Genomic DNA, 21,535 nt, shown 5'->3' with positions numbered 1-21,535 from the left:
GAAGCATGTTCCAAATCTAAAGTCCGTCAGATTTGCGACCGGAAAAGTTCGCTGAAAGTCCGGGGAAGCTCACACACGATCGGATTGTCCGCCGGATTTGGTCCGTCTGACTTTTATAGCCGAAAAGTCCGACTGTGTGTGCCCCATAACAGGCGGTTCCAGCCATGTGTTCAAACCGCTCATTCACATGGCCATGGAGTACCTGTGTGCAGGGGCGCTGATGGGGGGGGACCACCGATCCTCTTGTAGGGGGCCCACACAGGGAGGGGGATTAGTGATGGGCGACAATTGTGTCAACAGACAATTCCTTGCCAACAATCTGATCGTGTATACAAGTCTTAAGGGAATTTGTGGATCCTGCTCCAGCTTCATAGTATGTTGTTACCACTTCCCAAGGAGAGGGGAGTAATTTCCCTTATACTAGAGTTTGAAATCCACCATGCCAGGGAGATCTTTGTCTGGCTAGACAGAAGTAGTGGGCGAATGTGAGAATGTTGAGCTTTAACCATAGACTTTTGTTGAGCAGGGGCTGCCACACAGGGATTGTAATGCAGGCAAACCCTGCTGAACCGGCCATCTCGGGACTCGGGAGTGGGACAGTCTCATCATGACTCGGGAGGCCTGGCTGTCTGTAATGCACACTGCTGCTCTGGTCTCTGGCAGTCGCGATGCACATAGTCGCTTGCTTGCTGGAAACGGAAGCAGGCGGAGCTCTGTGAAAACTGAAAGTTAGTTCACAAGGGTAATTCATTCCTCCTTGCCATTTTCATCCCGTTTTCGTTGGTTAACAAAAACTAATTTGATTTTCGTCATAGTTTTCATCAGTGGAGGAAATGTGTTGTACTTTTAGTTTCCGTCACTGTAAAAATGCCGCTGATTTGACGCTGAAGAAGTTAACACTAGAAGCCCCAGGCTACCCAAAAAAGTCAGCAGCTACAAATACTGAAGCTGCTGACTTTTTAATATAAGGACATTTACCTGTCCAGGGATCCAGCGTTGTCCTCAACTGAGGCACCCCCCCAAAAAAATTTCAAAGTCAGGAGCTACAAATACTGTAGCTGCTGACTTTCAGTATAAAGACATTACCTGCCCCTGGATCCAGCAATGTCCTCAAACAAGCCGATTATTAAAACCGATTATTCATCTGAAGTAAAGGAAACAGGAAGTGAAGCCTTGCGGCTTTACAGCCGGTTTACTACTGCGCATGCGCTGCACCTTGTGAATGGCCCCGCAGTCTTCTGGGACCTGTGATTGCGGGTGAAGGGGCGAACTTCTGGCTCAGTTCGCCGCTGAGATCTGAGCCAGAAGTGGGAGCCAGGAACTGTCAAAACCAGGTCCCTTTCCCCCTAAAAAAAAGTGCCAAATGGGGCAGCGGACGGGGGGACAGGGGGAGGCTGCAAACAAGCGGAACTTTCCCTTTTGGGTGGAGTGAGGGGGTACTCACAAAATGAAGGTGGAATGAAAGGGTATTTGCATGTTTGGGAAAGAAGCTGCTTTAACCCATGCACTAACCAATGTCCTGTGTCTCTGGAAAAGTAGGTAGTGAGCAGCAGACTGCAGAATGGCCTTTTCAACTACAGTACCTCACCGCCTAGGCAGCAATGTTGCTTGTGAACAACCTGCCAGATCCAGAAAGGTAAAGGTTACCTTCCATCAATTTAGTAGACACATTTACAGACTGGGATGACACACTAAGGTGAAACACCACCTCACATGCAACAGGACACAATTACAGGGAAACTCTGTCTTACCTTGTTGACGCTGCAGGTTCCCAGAGGGGACCAAACTTCACCAATTACAGAGGGAATTCCTCCGAAGGAGTCTTAAGGGTCTGGGTGCCAAAGAATAGATTATGGCCCTGGACCTGTATAGCACCCTGTAGCTAACTATACTCATTGCACCACATGCCAAGGTGAGCACCAAATGCAAACATGACAGGCCAGCTCTGCTCCAGGTCTGGTTCCCAAGATGTAAATCAAGGGCAACTGATCCAGGAACTGGATGGAAGTTGTGAATTAAAAAAAAAAAAGGATTTGTGTAGAAACTTCTCCAGAACAGAAGAGGTCCATCACTAAAGGACACTAGCAAGAAAACCTACAATGCGGGTGGGGTCATATGCACTTGCACTAGGGGACATTCCCTGCAAAGCTTTTGCCAGTATCCAATCACCTAAAAGTAATAGCCCATGTTCTATGATTACAGATCCTGTTTCCTGTAGTATACACAATTAGAATATTTTTTTGTCACCATAAATTCACACACCAAAAAACCTTTACCCCAGTTTTTTCTCTCACAGTACCAGGAAAAATGCATTTTATTGAAGAAAATTATAGAAGGGTAACCTGAATCCTGATATTTACAATCTACAAATTTTAACAGTCATAATGCTAAAGTTGATATAAACACATAAGGTTGATATAAACACAATCATTAAAATCCTGTTAATGTAATTTTTACTATCATTAAAATAATTCTAGTGATCCTGCCATGAAAATCCAAGCTCAGGCACTTTCTGTTATAGGGTGACAACACTCTTTTCTGTCTCTTAAATGTGCTCTTGCATTGTCACCCTGTCATACAAGCTTCTGATGGAGACTATAAGTGACCTTTTTAACACACATTATGCAAACATGGTCCACTGCTGTCACCATCAGGAAACCGGTCCTGAGAAATGCCTCGCAGCCATCATTGGAATCCATGAGTGCAGGGGTGGCTGCAAAAAGGCCCAGGGAAACGAGCAGAACTGAAAATGTTATTAAAAAATTCAATAAATGGTTTATAATACATATTGCAAACAGCAAACTAATGTCTTTCAGTTAAGGTTTACTCTAACCTTAAGGCTGGGTTCACACCTATGAGAATTAGATGCGGGTTTCCCCGCATCCAATTCACATAGCAGGAGAATTTGACTGGCTCCTTATGGAGCCGGTTCACATATCTCCGTTGCGGCTGCGGAGCACACTGCACAGAAATGCTGTGCGTCTTTAGCTCCATTTCAGGGCCGAATTCAGGCATAGATTCGGCCCTGATTCATCTCTGAAACGGGGAACAGGGACGCACAGCGCTCCTGTGCGATCCGCAGGTGGTTCCAGTGTGAACCGAGCCTAAAATGTTTGAAAACCGTTTATAAAAAAGGAAGGTTGTTGATTTGTTTTCAAAGCTAACTTTTAATCTCAGCAACCTAGAGAATACCTCCATTGCGGACAGGTGATTTGTTTATTTTGATAAAAAATGATGATGAAAGCAGACAGTATGTACAAAAACTGCTGCATCTGACAGCTCACCCCCATTTTAATGCCCCTCTCGCTTTATTTATGTTGATTCTGTGCCCTGGATTCAGATTCCGCTTTACGCCAGCTCACAGTCATGCAGCGATCATTAGAAGCAGTGGAGTGATAATGGAGCCTGGGGGTGGGGGTGGAGGGGGGAATTGGTGGGAGGGGTCAGGGGTCTACCATAATGAGCTGGAGGTAACAATGGGATGCCAGCCGCGGAGGAAAGCTACTTTACCTTCGTGGGCACAGCAGGGACAGAAGGAGATAGGTCTACGCCGTGGAGTCCCCACAATGGGATCAACTTCAAAGAATGAGCCATGGGTGGGGAAGAGGGGAGCAGAAAGAGGTGTGGAAGCGGAGAAGGCAGTGTGTATGAGGGAAGGGTAGGGTGACAGAAGAGAAAGAAAGCAAAAAGGACACAGAGTGAGAGCAGGAAACAACAAGAAGAAAAAGTAGGAAAATCAACCCAGAAATGGGCCAGAAAAACAGAAACCTTCACTGACTACTCAACCCAACCCCTGGGAAGGTGAGAACAGCACCCTCTCCTGAATATGGTGTCAACTTTTATGTAATCAACACATTGTAAAGAACTTTATATTCCATGAAGTGCAACAAATGGATTGGTTAATATTACAATTTATCACAGTGTTAACATGAATTATTACCCATCTCTTACAGAGAGAAGACACAGCAACACTTATAAAATAAAACATTAAAAAAACACATACGGGGAGGGGATTGGATAGTGATAAAATAGCCACACTTCACCTGGACTGTACATTGTTAGAAAACCATATATTTGATATAAAATCTGAAACAGAATGAGATTGTTTAGTTCCATAATCCCATGTGTGTAACACCATATAACCTTTATGTGATAATTATCTTTATGTGACTTTACAGCAGCCTGCACTGACATGTCCCACCTCATCTATCTTGGTGCTCTCGATACGGTGACCCCATCTAACAATCACTAAAGACCAGGATGTTCATATTAATTGCGTGTTGACCAGTAAGACATCACAACAATGCATAGACACATATTACAGAAACGTCACAAATGTTTTGGGATCTCCAGAGCTAACAAAAATCCTTATTTTGTGTCTTTGAAGTTCTAGTTACACATTTGCCTCTGAAATGAGATCACACTGCATGGCTCTGCTAAGTCCCTGTGAACATTATTACGATGTGGGTAAAAGGATTACTAAGCTTGGCAAGGAGTTGAACAGGTTTTTTATATCTTTCAGGGTGAAATAGATGTGCTCAGTTTTTGGGTCTGACACATTCCATGGTTGTTGTAAAGGGGCTCCTGCACTGCCTGCTTGACTAGTGCAATACCAGTGGTGAGATCACTTAAAGCAAACTAGTGCTGTGCAACAGGTTCACTTTATTGGCAGCTCAACCAGCTACATGCGGATATTTTCTTTATTCTCCCCATTCAACAAATGTAAGAAAATACACACTACATCCAGGCATGGGGGAGCATGTAATGTACTTTGCTTCCTATGTGACAGTGCTTGTTTATGGCCCAGTGGAATCCTACAAAAAGTGTAAGCTCTGATCAGAGTGACTCTGAGCTTACACAGTTCTTTCTTTCCTCAGGCAAGAGTAGAGTCAGGAGTTCAGAGACAGATATACAGGAAGTAAATGAATGTCTAAGAACACCAGACTCCCTCTTTAACTGAAATAATAGGGTTTTTGACTTTCCATTAAAACACATTTTTATGCAGTACAGCACAAGACACATGCTTCTTGATATCATTATAACTGAGTTACATGCAGCTAACTTCAGGAGACTGAATACTGTAAAGAAGAAAGGCTGCAGAGACATCCCCTCTCACTCCTTTAGTTTTGTAGCAAGCAATAGGGAGGAGATCATAACAGTGGGGAGGGCCCTGTACTGTACTCCAGAAAGGTATTTTACCGCTAAGTAAAAAAAAAAAACCTTATTTCCTGATTATACAGTACAGAACACATGCTATTTTAAGTCAATATGACTGGGGCATTCAAAAGCAATCCAACTCAGGGGTGGGCAACAAGCAAACAATTCCAACAGGCCCACATATTAAACAGGCCAGGAAGGGCTTGATAGTCTCAGAGAAAACCTTATGCCCAAAAATGGCATCAGAGGAGGCTTGAACATCCACCTGAATGAACAGGTGGATGTTCCTTTGGAGAAGGAAATAGGTGAGGAAAAACGATATCATGATATAGGTGTCCGTTTATAAAGCAGTGAAATCTATTCACTGCTTCATTCTCTGGCATTCACAGTGGAGATCTTTCTCCTCTGTGTGCCAGTTTATGAAGGGGAGTAAATCGCTTCACCTTCTGAGGAGTGAAGCGATCTACAAACGCTTCAAACATGCTTCTAACGCCCCTGATACTGCAATCTAGTGAGACTTTACGAGATTACAGTACCAGAAATTCACTGAAACACAGAGATGTCAGTTTATTAAGCAGTGATAAATTATCACTGCTCAGTACACGGACAGACGGCGTGGTTAATGTTAATAAAATAATGAGTCCTACATTATATATATATAAATATGACAGGGGGGCATGGTTACAGTGTTGGGGAGTCTGAATGAGGCATAAGGAAGTTAAAAATCTTCCTCCTTCCCCCTCAGATCCCCCGAGATTCCCTCTTCACTCCTCGATTCCCCACCTCTGAGCTGGTGAATCAGGGAGTGTGAATTCTGACACAGATCGCCAGTGAAGCGCTCAGATCGCAGCTTCATAAACTGGCCGTTACTGTGTCATTCAATGAGGATTCTCGGTGTGCGGAGATCATCGGCGGGAGAACAAGTTCAAACACTTCTCCCCCCCGATTATCTCTGGTTCATAAACTGTTTATGGACTGTGATCAGCGGTGATCCTTGGGATCACCGCTGATCACTGCTTCATAAACGGACACCTAAGGTAGAAGGCAGATATCATCATTAAGAGAAAGACAACCTTGTCCTTCTGCAACATTAGGAAAAGCTTTACAGGATAAGGCCACTAAAGCACAGACTGCCTTTGTAGAGGTGATAGCCACAAGAAAGGCCACCTTACAGGTAAGTACAGCTTCTATAGAGCTGAGAGAACCAGACTGAGATCCCACGCGGATACAGGGGAATGAATGTGAGCTACTCTTAAGTAGACAGTAAGACACCTTTGAAACAGAATTTTTGGTCCAGATCAGACTGAAGGACAGCATATGTCCCATGTTCCGATGGTAGACTTTATTAGAAGTCGACTTCCTACCCCTCAAGTGGTTAGGGATGACTGAATCTAAAAGGCTCCTTTCCCTCAGGACTGTGGGTTCAACATTCATGCTGTTAAAGCCAGTGATCGAGAAGCAGGATGGAACGCTAGCCCTTGGAACAGAAGGACTAGAAAGACCCATGGAGTGTCTATCAGTGGTTTAAGTATGTCTGAATACCACATTTCGGTGCAAACAGGATCACCAAGATGCCTCCCTTTTCGATCCTGAAAAATAGTCAACAGGGAATACGGAGGGGTGGAAAGGTGTAGATCAGATCAAAGTGATTACCAGAGGGTACAATGAAGGGTCAAGGGTCCCTGGACCTGAAAACAAATCTCTCCATTTTGTTGTTGAATCTGGATGCCAGGAGGTCCACACCTGTGAAAAGTGCCTGAAAGAACACTGAATGGAGAGCCAATTTTCACAGGTCCACACGCTGACAATGAAACGCTACCTGCCAACAAGAAAGGATCAAGTCTGATGGCCGTGGAATTGTCTGACTGGAATCCCATAGGGTGTTGTCACAATAGAGGAGTCCAGCGTTGAAGGGACAACCAAATCATCCTGAATTACAGAGTGTTGATTGGAAGTCAAGCTTCTGACAAACATGCTCCCTGCATCAACAAGGCTGCTCCCTAGCTTGACAGGCTGGCATTAGCCATAAGATCTTCCCACTACTGTTAAGGAAAAGCTTTCCCTAACTCCAGCATCAGGTGGGAAATCCAATGCTTTAGGGAGAGTCTGGCCTTGGAATTCAGATGCATTGATCGGTCCAAGAACTGAGCCTCTTTGTCCTATATGGCCAGCATACTGAGTTGTAGTGGTCTGGACTGAAACTGGACATATGGCATCACCTCAAAAGGAGGCCACCATCAGACCCAAGACCTTCATGTAAGCACCACTTGAGGGCTTTCTCTGGGTCCTGGTATGAGAACAAAGGGAGGCAAGTTTGCCCCGAGGCAGAAAGTTTCTAGACAAAGTCTTGTCCAACATCAGAGCCAGGTACTCCAATTTAAAATGGGTCCAGTGTTAACCAAAGCTCTGCAGAATCTGTATCATCTTCTGGATGTTAGCTGTTAGTGACAGGGAGAACTGGTCCCTTAACAGGAGATCATCTAGTTATCCCACAATGAGAATCCCTTGAGAACAGAGCAGAACTAAAACTGGGGCAAGCACCTTGTTGAAAACCTAAGGGGGGCCATGGACAGGCCAAAGGGAAGAGCGACAAAATTGTAATGCTGATCACCCAGCTTTCCTCTTTAGAAATGAAGTAAGTATAAGGCTGGAGTGGCTGAATGACCAGAGGAAGGAAAGGGAGCCAGAATGCAAGCATCCATCAGAGGAAAGGGTACTAAGGCCCTAAACCAATGTGCTACAACTCCAAAGCCGCAGAGGAGCAGTATAGAACCACTGAATATGAGAGCACATGGCACATCAGGGTCAGACCAGGCGCCCTCAAGCAGGACAAAATGCCATTAACCCCAGCCATCCAGGAATGCCTAATTGTGCCATCAGAAGGATAGAGAGTCTTTTCACACCCCAAAAAGGGAAAATAAATGGGCACCCTGGGATGAAAATTTAAAGGACTTCTAATCTGTATTCACCAGGTCAGTAGCACTAATAAGGGGAATTTATCCCTTCCTTGCTTTGCCCTCTGTGGTGGGCATACCCTAAAAGGGGTCTTCAGAGACTGGACTTTGCAACAGGCAGACCAAAACTTTGGACCTGTAAAGCACCCTGTGGCACAGTTTCCACTATGTGCCAAGAGCAGTGCCCACAGCAGAAACCAGTGCAAAGCCACATTAGCAACAGAGTGGCTATGGTGCAGCCTAGTGATGAAGAGACCATCATGGAAGAAATCATCCAGAGAGTGAGAGAGAGAAAACTCCATAGAAGATGGTATCCTTTTCTCAGAGAGAAGAGGTCTATCACATGAGGACACTAGCAAAAAAATGAGGGTAGCTGGGAGTGGGAAGGATTATATAGGTAAATGTCCCTGCAGTCTTTCTTTAGCTAGTGTCCAATAACCTAAAGGTAGCTGCATATATTCCAGTCACAATGGTTTCAAGAAGCCTGTGTCCTGTACAATTATCAGGAAATTACTTTTGTGGGGACTGGCCATTTAAAATGCTCTTCCTTTCAGGCCAGTTCACACCACAATATCTGTGTTCTGGATGCATCTCTGCATGGGCATTTTTGATGCGCTCCTGTGCCCTTTTGATGCTGTCTAGTGCGTTTTATCCCCCCTCTTTTTTTGTTCATCTCAATTGAGGATATGTGCATTATGGTGCATTTTTTCCCCACGTTCCAGATGTGTTCCATATAGAAAAAATGCAGGATGTTTTACTTTGTTGACTGCACAAGAACGCACTAGTGTGAACTAGGGCCACTGGAGTACATGTAAAACACTGTGCATGCGTTTTTTATGCAAAATAAAAACGCACTGGACTGCGTCTGGCGTAAACCAGCCCCTCAAGAAGAAGGGGTGTGGAGGACACAGTGTCTTGCTGTATCTCCCATAAACAAGAGCTCATTGTCCAAAGCTATTGACTCATGACTGTCGGCTGGCCACATTTTTATTTAATAGTGCAATCTTTAAATTTACCAACAATTGAGTAGTACGAGGACAAACCTATAAAGACTATTTATTTTATATCTAATCAGGCAGATCTTCATACTAAAACACTTGGTAAATAGAGAGACGATTATGCTATCAGCTTCCAGAGAAACAAGCAAAGATCTTGGATGTAGAGAAATGTTTGAATTTGTAATATTGTATGATCTCAGATCTGGACCAGCAAAGTGAAAATATACTCTGGGTTTGGGCCCATTTCATGAGGCAGATCAAGCAAATTCCCAGAAATATGTATCTTACAGTTCACTGACTGGTGGGCAGGCCAGTGACCACACCTGGTGGTCTGTAGTGGATGTCTACCCTATCAAGCAAAGCAATGAACAAACAAACTAATCACAGAAAAAAATTGGACGGATCAACAATCTGGTCATGGCTTAAATTTGGCAATCTGACAGTACTGAATGTAGCCTTGCCCCAGCCTACCAATAAATACAGTTTCTTCTTGTTGTTTCAGTGTTGCAGGGGTAGAACTCATAGGAGAGAGGAGGGAGTAAGAGATTTGGGGGGGTGCAAGTTAGTATTAGGGTGTGATTTGGGCATACATACCACCCAGGTGCAAATCGATGAGGTCACTGTAATATGACTCTCCCCAATAGTCTACAATAAGGAATTGTGAAGAGAGTTATTGCATTGCCAACCAGACAGAGAGCAAGAGTCAGAGAGAAGGTAAGCAGAGAGACAAGTTACAGAGTGAGGAGGGAGAAGGGGAGGGGGGAAGAATCATACAGTAGGGAGAGGAGGGGAGTAACTGCAGAGGGTGAAGAAGAGGAGGAACTAGAGGAAAGGAGCAGAAGGAGAAAAGAAAGGAAGGATGAATGGCAGAGGAGGAGAGGGAGGGAAGAACAGTTGAGGGGGATTAGGAAGGAGGAATGCAGAGGAGATAGGAGGAGGAGGAATGTCAGAGAAGGAGAAAGGAGAAGCCGCAGAGGAGGAGGAAAGAGGACCAGTACATGAGAAGAAGGAATGGCAAGGGAAAATAAGGAAAGATGGCAGAGTAGGAGAAAGGAGTAAAGCTGGCCATAAACTAGTAGCATTATGTGCAAAATTTGTCATTTAAAATAACTTCATTCAATTTCGTAATCGTTAATGGGGTAACTTAACATTTGTTTTGACCGCAATTAAGGTAAAATTTGAAGGAGCAGAATGGAACATTTTTCTCAAACAAATTTCTAACACAGCATGTGATTTTTGTTCAGGGAAATTACATTAATTCAAAAAGTGAATGTGAAAAGCAAACAAATTTTGACATTCGTCAAGTCATCGAATGTACTGAGAAATTTTGTATGAACAGTTGTTTGAAAATCTACTAGTGTACGGCCACCTTAACAGTGGAGGAGGAGGAAAGGAGGGAGGCATGGCGAGAAGAAGGAAGAACAAGGATGAGAGGGAGAAAGGGACCGTGAAGGAGGCGTTGGAAGGAACAGTGGAGGCAGAGAAAGAGTAAGTAATGGCAAAGGAGAAGTTGGGTAGAATGCCAGAGGAGAAGGCAGTGGGAAAAACAATGGATAAGGAGGGAAAAATGGTGTAGGAAAAGAAGGAGACAAGAAGGAGGGAGGAGCAGCAGAAGAGGGGGAGGAGGGAGAATAAGCAGAGGAGAAGAAAGACAGACTAGTGTATGAGTAAAATGAGTAAGGGAACAGAGGAAGGAAAAAAAGGCAAGAATGGCAAAGGAGGGGGAGGGGGTGGACTGACAGAGGAAGTGAGTGGAATGGCAGAGGAGGAATGATGGAGGAGGAGGATGGTGGAACTTCAGACGAGTATATGGAGGGAGGAATGGCAGAAGGAAGATCAATAGAAAAGGAGAAGGAACAGAGCAAAAGAAGGAAAAGTGCATGACAGGAGAGAAGTAGTGAGAGGGAGAAGGGGGGAAGGGGGAAGAGCTATAGGATGTAAGAAAAGAGGGGTTAGTAGCATGAGGGACAGAAAGGGGGAAAAGCAGCAGAGGGGACAGAAAGAGGGAGGAGCAGCAGGAGGGACAGAAAGAGGGAGGAGCAGCAGGAGGGACAGAAAGAGGGAGGAGCAGCAGGAGGGACAGAAAGAGGGAGGAGCAGCAGGATGGACAGAAAGAGGGAGGAGCAGCAGGATGGACAGAAAGAGGGAGGAGCAGCAGGAGGGACAGAAAGAGGGAGGAGCAGTAGAAGAGAGAAGGGCAGAGGCAGTAGGATTAAGATAAGAGGGAGGACCAATGACAAAATTAGGAGGGAAAAACAAAAAGAAAGAAAGTACAGAGAAATAATAGGAATGTGGAACAGAGTATAGAAGAGGTAGATAGAGGACACTAACAAGAAGTCAGAAAGCTGATGAAGGGGTTAGGAGGAAAAGAAAAAAAATGCTGGTTAATGGGGAGGTGGAACTACAGAAAAGGTAAGAGACAGAAGAGACCTGTAGGAGGACCTTTAAGCAATTGGTAATGAGGATGAGAGGAGAACACTGCAGAGTAGTAAAGACACAGAGTACAACAGGCATAGAATACCATGCAAAACGTTGTGCAGACAGGACACATGGAAACACTCCAAAATGCAGTTGACAGGAAGCACAAGCGTAAAATACTCTGTATTGTGACTTTGCCAGGATTTCTGCAGGGACAGGTGTGCAGCTCCCCCTACCGTGTACAGCAAGAACTGCAACTCACTAAAAAGAGAACCTCTCTGCACAAATTAGGCTGGATTTTTTTCTCATTAATCTGATAAAAAACACAATGACACCAATGCATGTTAAATGCACCCCTGAATACAGCAGAGGTTTGCAGCCTTTATAGATATGATTAGTGGGATCTCAATCCAATTTATTGCTTTGAAAACAAACATTCTCATAAGAAAGATCTTGACAAAACCACAATACACATTTGGTGAAAGCATTAACATCTGTCGCATCTTATTTTTTTTGGCCCTGTGATACCTTAAACCTGACGAATACCATTCTGTAACACAGGGTAGCACAATCAGCTTTTTGATCAGTTACCATCTTGATCACTTATGCCTGTCCATTCTAATAACATATCTAAAGCCCCCAATAAAAAAAAAAATCCTAATTTAAGTACTGACTACAAAAGAAAGTATTCAAGAGTTAAACAGCCAATAACCTTAACAAAAGAAGATGTTAAATAGCTACTGATAACACTCACAGACATGTGCATAGATGTCTCAGCATAGTAAAAAAAAAAAGCAGATTATTAAAGGGAATGTATAGTGTATTTTCAGTGAGTGCATATTTTGAGTCACTGAAGTCTTGCATTCATGATTTTGGGTCATGTTTATTTTATTATTTTTGGTTCATGCTTATTTTAATAGTTTTTTTAATCAGTGATTTATGATTATGGCTCAGGAGACAGCACATCTAATAATGCTCACGTAGAGGCTGGCATTGTCTGACTGAAACAGGCATGCTATCTGGCTGAAAAAAGATACAAATAAATGAGTTAAAAATCTTGCAAATGTAAACCTGCAATTGATCTAGAGGAAGACAAAAAATCCTTATAAAGAATGGTCCCCTTTGCTATACAATTTACTGTCACTGCCTGGCCTTGTTACTTGTATGTGAATTGCAGCTTGGACTATTTTAACCCCCAACTTATAGAAGGAACTTGCTGTAAAATCTTTTTCTCTGATTTTCATCAAAGCAGAATTAAAGTGGTTGTAACCCAAAAAAATAAAAAATGATCCTGTTTTTTTAAAGCATGATAAATAGCACTGTGCTTCTGTAATGTAATTTCTCCCTTTCTGTGCTATAAAATACCTGGTTTATCCTGGCTGTTCCTGTGTGCGCTGACCACGGTAATCATGGCTGCTGATCCATGATACCGTGGTCAGTTTATGTGCCTTTGCCATACTGCTGTGTTCTGAGTCTCTCCCCCTTCTCTGCTTGCCTGTCATTTTCTAGTCAGTGTGAGAGCTGATCTCACCCCGCTCCTGCCGCTTTTCCGTTGCAATATCGAACACAATGACTTACATCCCCTCTGGTTTATAAAGTTATAAACTACAGTGTGTGTGTTTTTTGAAAATTATAATGCTAAATACCTTCTGTCACACCGCCGCTGTGTGGTCACATGATCTTCCTCTGCTGGCTGGCATCAGAGGGGAATCTCAGCCCCTCCCGCTGCTCTCCTTTTATCGGCGAGGAAGAGTGGAGGGGGATCATATAACAGCACAGCGGTGTTGTGAGAAAAGGAATTTAGCATTATAATTTTCAAAAAACACACACACACTGTAGTCTATGTCTTTATAAACCAGAGGGGATACCAGTAAGGTCATAATGTGACTTTACAACCACTTTACGGGATATGTAAAAAAAAATGTCTTACTACAAATGAGGAAGGAAAAAAGGTGAAGCTGGTGTTCCATTTTAAATTGAGCATGTTTGGTAGAGAAGGCTTTAAAGGCCCGTATGGAACTGGCCTCTTAATCTGTTGCCTAGCCACTTGCCGACCGCCTCACGCAGATATACTGCGGCAGAATGGCAGGGGCAGGCAGAGTAATGTACGGGTACGTTACTCCCCTCCCAGTGCCCGAGGCGGTCGGCATCGTTGCAGGAGCGATCTGTCCTGAGGGGGAGGCCACTGATTCATGGCCTCTCCCTCACAATCGCTCCTGACGAATGGGAAGCTTCCTCTGCTTCTGAAATGTAAACAGAAGCAGAGAAAGTGATGTCATCTCTCCTCGTGGAGCCTTTTCGTTCTGGCTCCCGTGGAGAGAAGACATCAATGTGAGTTTGCACCAACAGCACACTAACACCAGTACACATAGGCACATAAATCACCCCCCCTGCACCCCGTCACAGTGACACCAATAGCAGTTTTGATTTTTTTACTGATCACTGCATTGGTGTCATTTTGTGACTGTTATAAGTGTTAGGCCAATTAGTGGTAGGCCCCTTTAGGTCTAGGGTAACCCCCTAACCCCCCCTAATAAAGGTTTAACCCCCCTTGATCACCCTCCAGTTAACCCTTTCACCCCCTGGCGCCAGTGTCACTAATCGATCATTTTTCTGATCGCCGTATAAGTGTCACGTGAGACGCTAGTTAGCCTGTTAAGTTGTTTAGGTTCACTGTTACCTTTCTATATAGCGTCAGGTACCTCCATATACTACCCAATAAAGGTTTTAACCCCCTGATTGCCTCCTAGTTAACCCTTTCACCCCCTGTCACCAGTGATCACTGTATAAGTGTCACGGGTGACGCTAGGTAGCCAATTAGTTATTTAGGTTCACCGTCAGCTTTTTATAGCATCAGGTACCCCCATATACTACCTAATAAAGGCTTTAACCCCCTGATTGCCCCCTAGTTAACCCTTTCACCAGTGATCACCGTATAAGTGTTATGGGTGACGCTGGTTAGTTGGTTTGTGTTTTTATACCTGCCGTTTACTACCCAATAAAGGTTTAAACCCCTGATCGCCCGGCGGGTCATATCAGTTAGTTTTTAGTGTCAGTCAGGGTCTGCGTCGCCCCAGGCAGCGTCAGATTAGTGCCAGTACCGCTAACACCCACGCACGCAGCTTACACCTCCCTTAGTGGTATAGTGCCTGAACGGATCAATATCTGATCAGATCTATACTAGCGTCCCCAGCAGTTTAGGGTTCCCAAAAACGCAGTGTTAGCGGGATCAGCCTAGATACCTGCTAGCACCTGCGTTTTGCCCCTCTGCCCAGCCCAGTCCACCCAAGTGCAGTATCGATCGATCACTGTCACTTACAAAACACTTAACACATACAGCATTTGCAGAGTCAGGCCTGATCCCTGCGTTTTTTTGGATAGCGTTTCACACAGTTGCTGACAGCCTAGGAGCTTTTTTACCTGTGAGTCTCACTACTGTACCAGTAAATTTAGAGCCCAAAATGGCAAATCGAAGGTACAGTAGTGAAGAGGCCTACATGTTTCTGAGCATGACAGATAGTGAAGAGGAAGTCACTCATCTGTCAGGTTCAGAATACGATCCTGTAGACCACAGTGGCTCCATGACAGATAGCTCTGACAACGGAGTTGTGGTCCCTGCCAAGGTCAGGCGTACCAGACCCTGATCTTCTTCTGCTGTTGAGGTGCAAGAACCGCAGGGCTCTCGTATGGTGCAGAGAAGTACTAGTGCAGCTCATCCTGGTGAACTGGCAAGCACCAGCGGCCTAGTACACCCTGGTCATATATCCAGCACTGCAGTATCACGTGGTGACGTGGCGAGTCCCATAAGCACAAGTAGTGTCCCGCTGCCACCAAGAAGACAAAGACAGGCCAGTCGTGCCCATAGTCTCCTCCTTGCAGAATTTGCCAATCCTAATTGGGAGCCCACCACTTCTGCAGCACCTGTACTTCCCCCATTCATTGGCCAACCCGGAATTCAGATGGAAACAGTTGATTTTACGTCACTTGATTTTTATTCACCATTTTTCACGGAAGATCTTTATAGATCTATTGTGGACCAAAGTAATTTGTATGCTGGTCAATTCATCGCCGCTAATCCCCAGTCCTCCCTTGCCAGAGATTGGAAACCAATTACGGTTTCCGAATTTAAGACCTTTCTGGGCCTATCCCTCAACATGGGCATAGTTAAAATGAGTATGTTGCGGTCATATTGGCCCACTGACCCAATTTACCATATGCCCGTGTTCTCTGCCTCCATGGCCAGGGCACTATACGAGCAGACCTTGCGGTTCATGCATATCAACAACAATGAACTCTGTCGTCCTCGTGGAGACCCTGGAATACGATCGGCTCTACAAAATTTGGCCCCTCGTAAACCACTTCAACCAACATTTTTCAAACAGTATCTTCCCAGCAAGCGTGCCAGATACGGGGTCAAGATGTATAAGCTCTGTGATAGGCCACAGGCTATACATATAGTTTTATGGTTACGAGGGAAGAGATAGTCATGTAGAGCTGCCAAACTGCCCAGATTACACAGGGAGCGCCGGCAAGATTGTGTGGGACTTGGTGTCACCCTTATTCGGAAAGGTGTACCATTTGTATGTGGACAATTATTACACGAGCGTGCCACTTTTTAGTCACTTGTTTGATCATCAGATTGGCGCATGTGGCACTGTGCGATCTAATCACCGGCCTTACCCCAGAGGCTTGTAGATTCCCATGCTAGGCTGGGGGAGAGAGCCTGCTTGAAGTGTAATAACTTGCTCGCTGTGAAGTGGAGGGATAATAAGAATGTTTTCGTTCTGTCCTTCCTTCATGCAGACACGACGGTCCAAATTCCTACGGCGACTGGTGTCGTGGAGAAACCCCTCTGTGTCCATGAATATAACCAAAATATGGGAGGGGCGAACCTCAACGACCAGTTGTTGGCGCTGTACCTAGTTGCCCGTAAGGCCAGACGCTGGCCTAAAAAAGTGTCTGTATACTTATTTCTATTGGCTTTGCTGAACGCTCATGTGCTACACAGAGCTTCAGGACGGACTGTATCCTTCCTTAAATTCCAGGAAGAGATCGACAGAGCCCTTCTGTTTCCAGACGGTGCTCCGCCTCACCTTCCCAATCCAAATGCAGTAAGCCAGCTGCATGAGAGGCATTTTCCGTATGTCCTCCCGAGTACCCCTACCCAACAAGCCCCCCAAAGAAAATGTTGTGTCGGTAGAACGCGCGGATATAGGCGTGACACCCGCTATTATTATCCTTCTGTTCTGACAATCCTGGTCTTTGCATTGGTGAATGTTTTGAACGCTACCATACACTAGTGGAGTAGGGTACAGCACTGCACAGACTAGGACACACTTTCACAGGGTCTCCCAAGATGCCATCGCATTTTGAGAGACCCGAACCTGGAACTGAACCGTTACAGTTACAAATAAAAGTGTAAAAAAAACAAAAAAAAACAAAAAAATATATAAAATAAAAAACCAAAAATAGTTGTTTGATTGTTCTCTCTCTCTATTGTTCTGCTCTTTATTCTTTGCTCTGCTCTTTACTGTATTCTATTCTGCAATGTCTTATTGTTATTATGTTTTATCATGTTTGCTTTTCAGGTATTATTGTTAAGCATTTTTTTGTTTTCAGGTATGCCATTCAGCTGCAGCGCGGGTTTATTTATCTTGACAGCAACAGCATTTGATCCCACGATACATAAAGCTGTGACTCCAGCGCTGTAGGAGGTGATTTCACCACCACAGTTAAAAACAAAATGGTGGATGAATGCCTACCATTAGAAGTGGGTGGATGAAGGGAGGTATTCTAATGGTGGGCATACCCACCGATCAATCTCTTTTTTTCGTTCAGCCCACAGGCTGCATGAAAAAAAAGCTTACAATTGCCCAACAAGGACCTGCAACGTACTGGTATGTTGCTGGACTTTGAGTGGTTATACCAGAATGATGCCTGCGGGTTTAGGTATCATCTTGGTATCATTCTTTTCAGCCAGCAGTCGGCTTTCAAGTAAAAGCAATACTAGCGGCTAATTAGCCTTTTACAAGCAGTGGGAGGGAATGTCCCCCCCTCCCACCTTCTTCAATGGTTTTCTCTGGCTCTCCTGTCCCAACAGGGAACCTGAGAATGCAGCCGGTGGTTCCGCCAGCTGACCATAGAGCTGATCAAAGACCAGAATGGCTCCAATCATCTCTATGGCCTAAGAAACCGGAAGCTACGAGCATTTCATGACCTAGATTTCGTTGGATGTAAACAACGCCATTGGGAAAGCATTTTATCACACCGATCTTGGTGTGGTCAGATGCTTTGAGGGCAGAGGAGAGACCCCAATTTAAAAAAAAAAAAAAAAAAAAGTACCTGTCACTATCTATTGCTATCATAGGGGATATTTACATTCCCTGAGATAACAATAAAAATGATACAAAAAAAATATGAAAGGAACAGCTAAAATAAAATAAAAAAGCAAAATAAATAATTAAAAAAAAAAAAAAAAAAAAAGCACCCCTGTCCCCTCCCTGCTCTCGCACAAAGGCGAACGCAAGCTTCGGTCTGGCGTCATATGTAAACAGCAATTGCACCATGCATGTGAGGTATCACTGCGAAGGTCAGATCGAGGGCAGTAATTTTAGCAATAGACCTCCTCTGTAAATCTAAAGTGGTAACCTGTAAAGGCTTTTAAAAATGTATGTAGTTTGTCGCCGCTGCACGTTTGTGTGCAATTTTAAAGCATGTCGTGTTTGGTATCCATGTACTCGGCCTAAGATCATCTTTTTTATTACATCAAACATTTGGGCAATATAGTGTGTTTTAGTGCATTAAAATTAAAAAAGTGTGTTTTTTCCCAAAAAAAATGCATTTGAAAAATCGCTGCGCAAATACTGTGTAAAAAAAAAAAAAGAAACACCCACCATTTTAATCTGTAGGGCCTTTGCTTTAAAAAAATATATGTTTGCGGGTTCAATGTAATTTTCTTGCAAAAAAAAAATTTTTTTCATGTAAACAAAAAGTGTCAGAAAGGGCTTTGTCTTCAAGTGGTTAGAAGAGTGGGTGATGTGTGACATAAGCTTCTAAATGTTGTGCATAAAATGCCAGGACAGTTCAATCCCCCGCCCCCAAATGACCCCATTTTGGAAAGTATACACCCCAAGCTATTTGATGAGAGGCATGTTTTTTTTTTTTTTTGCACAAAGTTGGCAGTAAATGATATATTGCTCAAACATGCCATGGGCATATGTGAAATTACACCCCACAATACATTCTGTTGCTTCTCCTGAGTACTGGGATACCACATGTGTGAGACTTTTTGGGAGCCTAGCCGCGTACGGGACCCCGAAAACCAAGCACCGCCTTCAGGCTTTCTAAGGGTGTAAATTTTTTATTTCACTCCTCACTGCCTATCACAGTTTTAGAGGCCATGGAATGCCCAGATGGCACAACCCCCCCCCCCCCCCCCCAAATTACCCCATTTTGGAAATTAGACACCCCAAGCTATTTGCTGAGAGATATGGTGAGTATTTTGCAGATCTCGCTTTTGTCACAAAGTTGTGAAAAAAAAAAAAAAAAACATTTTTCTTGTCTTTCTTCATTTTCAAAAACAATTGAGAGCTGCAAAATACTCACCATGCCTCTCAGCATATAGCTTGGGGTGTCTACTTAGAAATCCTGAAGGCGGTGCTTGGTTTTTGGGACCCCGAACGTGGCTAGGCTCCCAAAAAGTCCAACACATGTGGTATCCCTGTACTCAGGAGAAGCAGCAGAATGTTTTTTTGGGTGAAATTCCACATATGCCTATGGCATGTTTGAGCAATATATCATTTAGTGACAACTTTGTGCAAAAAAAAAAAAAAAAGTTTGTAATTTTCCCACAACTTGTGGCAAAATATAAAATATTCCATGCACTCAAAATGCCTTTGAGGAAATAGCTCGGGGTGTCTATTTTCCAAAATGGGGTCATGGGGGGGGGGGGGTTGTGCCATTTTGGCAATTTATGGCCTTCAAAACTGTGATAGGTAGTGAGGAGTGAAATAAAAAATTTATGCCCTTAGAAATCCTGAAGGCTTGGTTTTCAGGGCCCCATACGCGGCTAGGCTCCCAAAAGGTCGCACTCATGTGGTATCCCCCTACTCAGGAGAAGCAGCTAAATGTATTTTGGGGTGCAATTCCACATATAACCATGGCATGTGTGAGCAATATATCATTTAGTGACAACTTTGTGCAAAAAAAAAATGACAAAAAAAAATTGTCTTTTTCCCGCAACGTGTGTCAAAATATAAAATATTCCATGGACTCAACATGCCTCTTGGCAAATAGCTTGGGGTGTCTACTTTCCAAAATGGGGTCACAACTTTTTGTAAAAAATTTTTTTTGTCATTATTCAATCACTTGGGACAAAAAAAATAAATATTCAATGGGCTCAACATTCCTCTCAGCAATTTCCTTGGGGTGTCTGCTTTCCAAAATGGGGTCATTTGGGGGGGGGGGGGGGGGGGGTTGTACTGCCCTGCCATTTTAGCACTTCAAGAAATGAGTTAGGCAGTCAAACTAAAAGCTGTGTAAATTCCAGAAAATGTACCCTAGTTTGTAGACGCTATAACTTTTGCGCAAACCAATATATATACATTTGTTGACATTTTTTTTACCAAAGACATGTGGCTGAATACATTTTGGCCTAAATGTATGACTAAAATTGAGTTTGTTGGATTTTTCTTATAAAAAAAAGTAGAAAATATAATTTTTTTTCAAAATATTCGGTCTTTTTCCGTTTATATCGAAAAAAATAAAAAAATCGCAGAGGCAATCCAATACCATCAAAAGAAAGCTCTATTTGTGGGAAAAAAAGGACGCAAATTTTGTTTGGGTACAACACTGCATGACAGCGCAGTGCCAAATTGTAAAAAGTCCTCCGGCCTTCAGGCAGCCAAATGGTCAGGGCTTAAATGGCTAGTGTTCATCCCCCTTGTAAGCCAAAGTACAGAATTTACCAATGCAGTATCCCTCAGTGAGCAATAGAGAAACATGATTTACTCTTCCGAAAGATTATATTGATGAGATTATTTCCATCAATATAAAAGTATTAAAACGGACCTCCCCCTCCCTCACAATTGGATAGACTTTTTTTTTTAATTTTAAGAGCTTTTTGCTGCAAAGGGACATGACTGATTTGTGACATATCTGCACATGCACAATGATTATTATCATGGAAGCACCAAAACTTCACCATCTGTGCGCATGCATAGAAAATTTTCTGCACATGAGCAGAAGTGGGCAAAGGTCTCGGACAGGACCCACAGGCTGGTTAGAGGCCTTCAGCAAATCTGTGCATGTACAATAATGGTGGTACCAAATGGGAGGGTGGAGCCATATAAAAGGGGACAAAAGTTCCTCTTTAAAGAAACACTGAAAAGACTGTACATTCCCTTTAATATTGCAGATAAGTTAAGGGGAGCCTTAAAACTGACAGCTGTCAGTAGGAGTACTTCATGAGAAGTCAGTTGTGTATGGAAATATCTCTCCCCTTATAGTAAACATTAAGGATTGAGAAGTTCTTTATCCGTGAATGATATTAAATTTCTTTAACACGCAACTTTTATTTAAGCTTAGAGGCCCTGATAATGTGACATGGTATTAATAAAAATGAGAAGCCATTTTATCTCAGGAAACTATATACAGAGTGTAGCCTGCCCATTGTGTTCTCGGTAGGATGGATTCCAGAGACAAGATAGCTACTTTTGCTGTGTGTACCAGATAGACCACTTTTATATCCTCCAACTTTGTTAGCTACATATAAAAAATATTAATGTCTAATTTGGAGAATTAACAGAGAAATAAAAACATCATTCTAGTATGGTGTTCAGACATGGGATTCGGATTAACTGTGAAGTCACAGAGTTGGTTAGAAAACAATCATTATAATAACATAAGGAAATAAGGAAAATAAGTTATCATTTTGTCCAATAGAAATCTCAGGATAAAAGATTTACCAGTGAGGATTAAATCCCAGGCTGGTCACATAAACGGTGACCA

The 21,535-nt window shown here is 43.4% G+C and overlaps 1 protein-coding gene across 24 annotated transcripts in view; it reads right to left on the bottom strand.

Moving 5' to 3' along the window:
- Window positions 1-21,535, bottom strand: part of MICAL3 (microtubule associated monooxygenase, calponin and LIM domain containing 3) — a 313,530-nt gene that overhangs the window by 19,790 nt on the left and 272,205 nt on the right. For 16 of the 24 annotated variants that reach the window (XM_073621539.1, XM_073621536.1, XM_073621541.1 and 13 more), the window contains one exon: window positions 3,511-3,576. The exons of 2 other annotated variants lie outside the window; for them this stretch is intronic. In XM_073621539.1, the coding sequence (XP_073477640.1) occupies window positions 3,511-3,576 (66 nt within the window). Of the gene's footprint in view, window positions 1-3,510; window positions 3,577-9,703; window positions 9,755-21,535 lie in introns of all 24 variants that reach the window. 6 more of the 24 variants (XM_073621540.1, XM_073621543.1, XM_073621560.1 and 3 more) reach the window with 2 other exon arrangements.

Source organism: Aquarana catesbeiana, linkage group LG03, assembly GCF_042186555.1.
Source record: "Aquarana catesbeiana isolate 2022-GZ linkage group LG03, ASM4218655v1, whole genome shotgun sequence".
In the NCBI taxonomy this organism is placed as follows: domain Eukaryota; kingdom Metazoa; phylum Chordata; class Amphibia; order Anura; family Ranidae; genus Aquarana; species Aquarana catesbeiana.
This window is presented reverse-complemented; position numbering and strand designations above follow the sequence as displayed.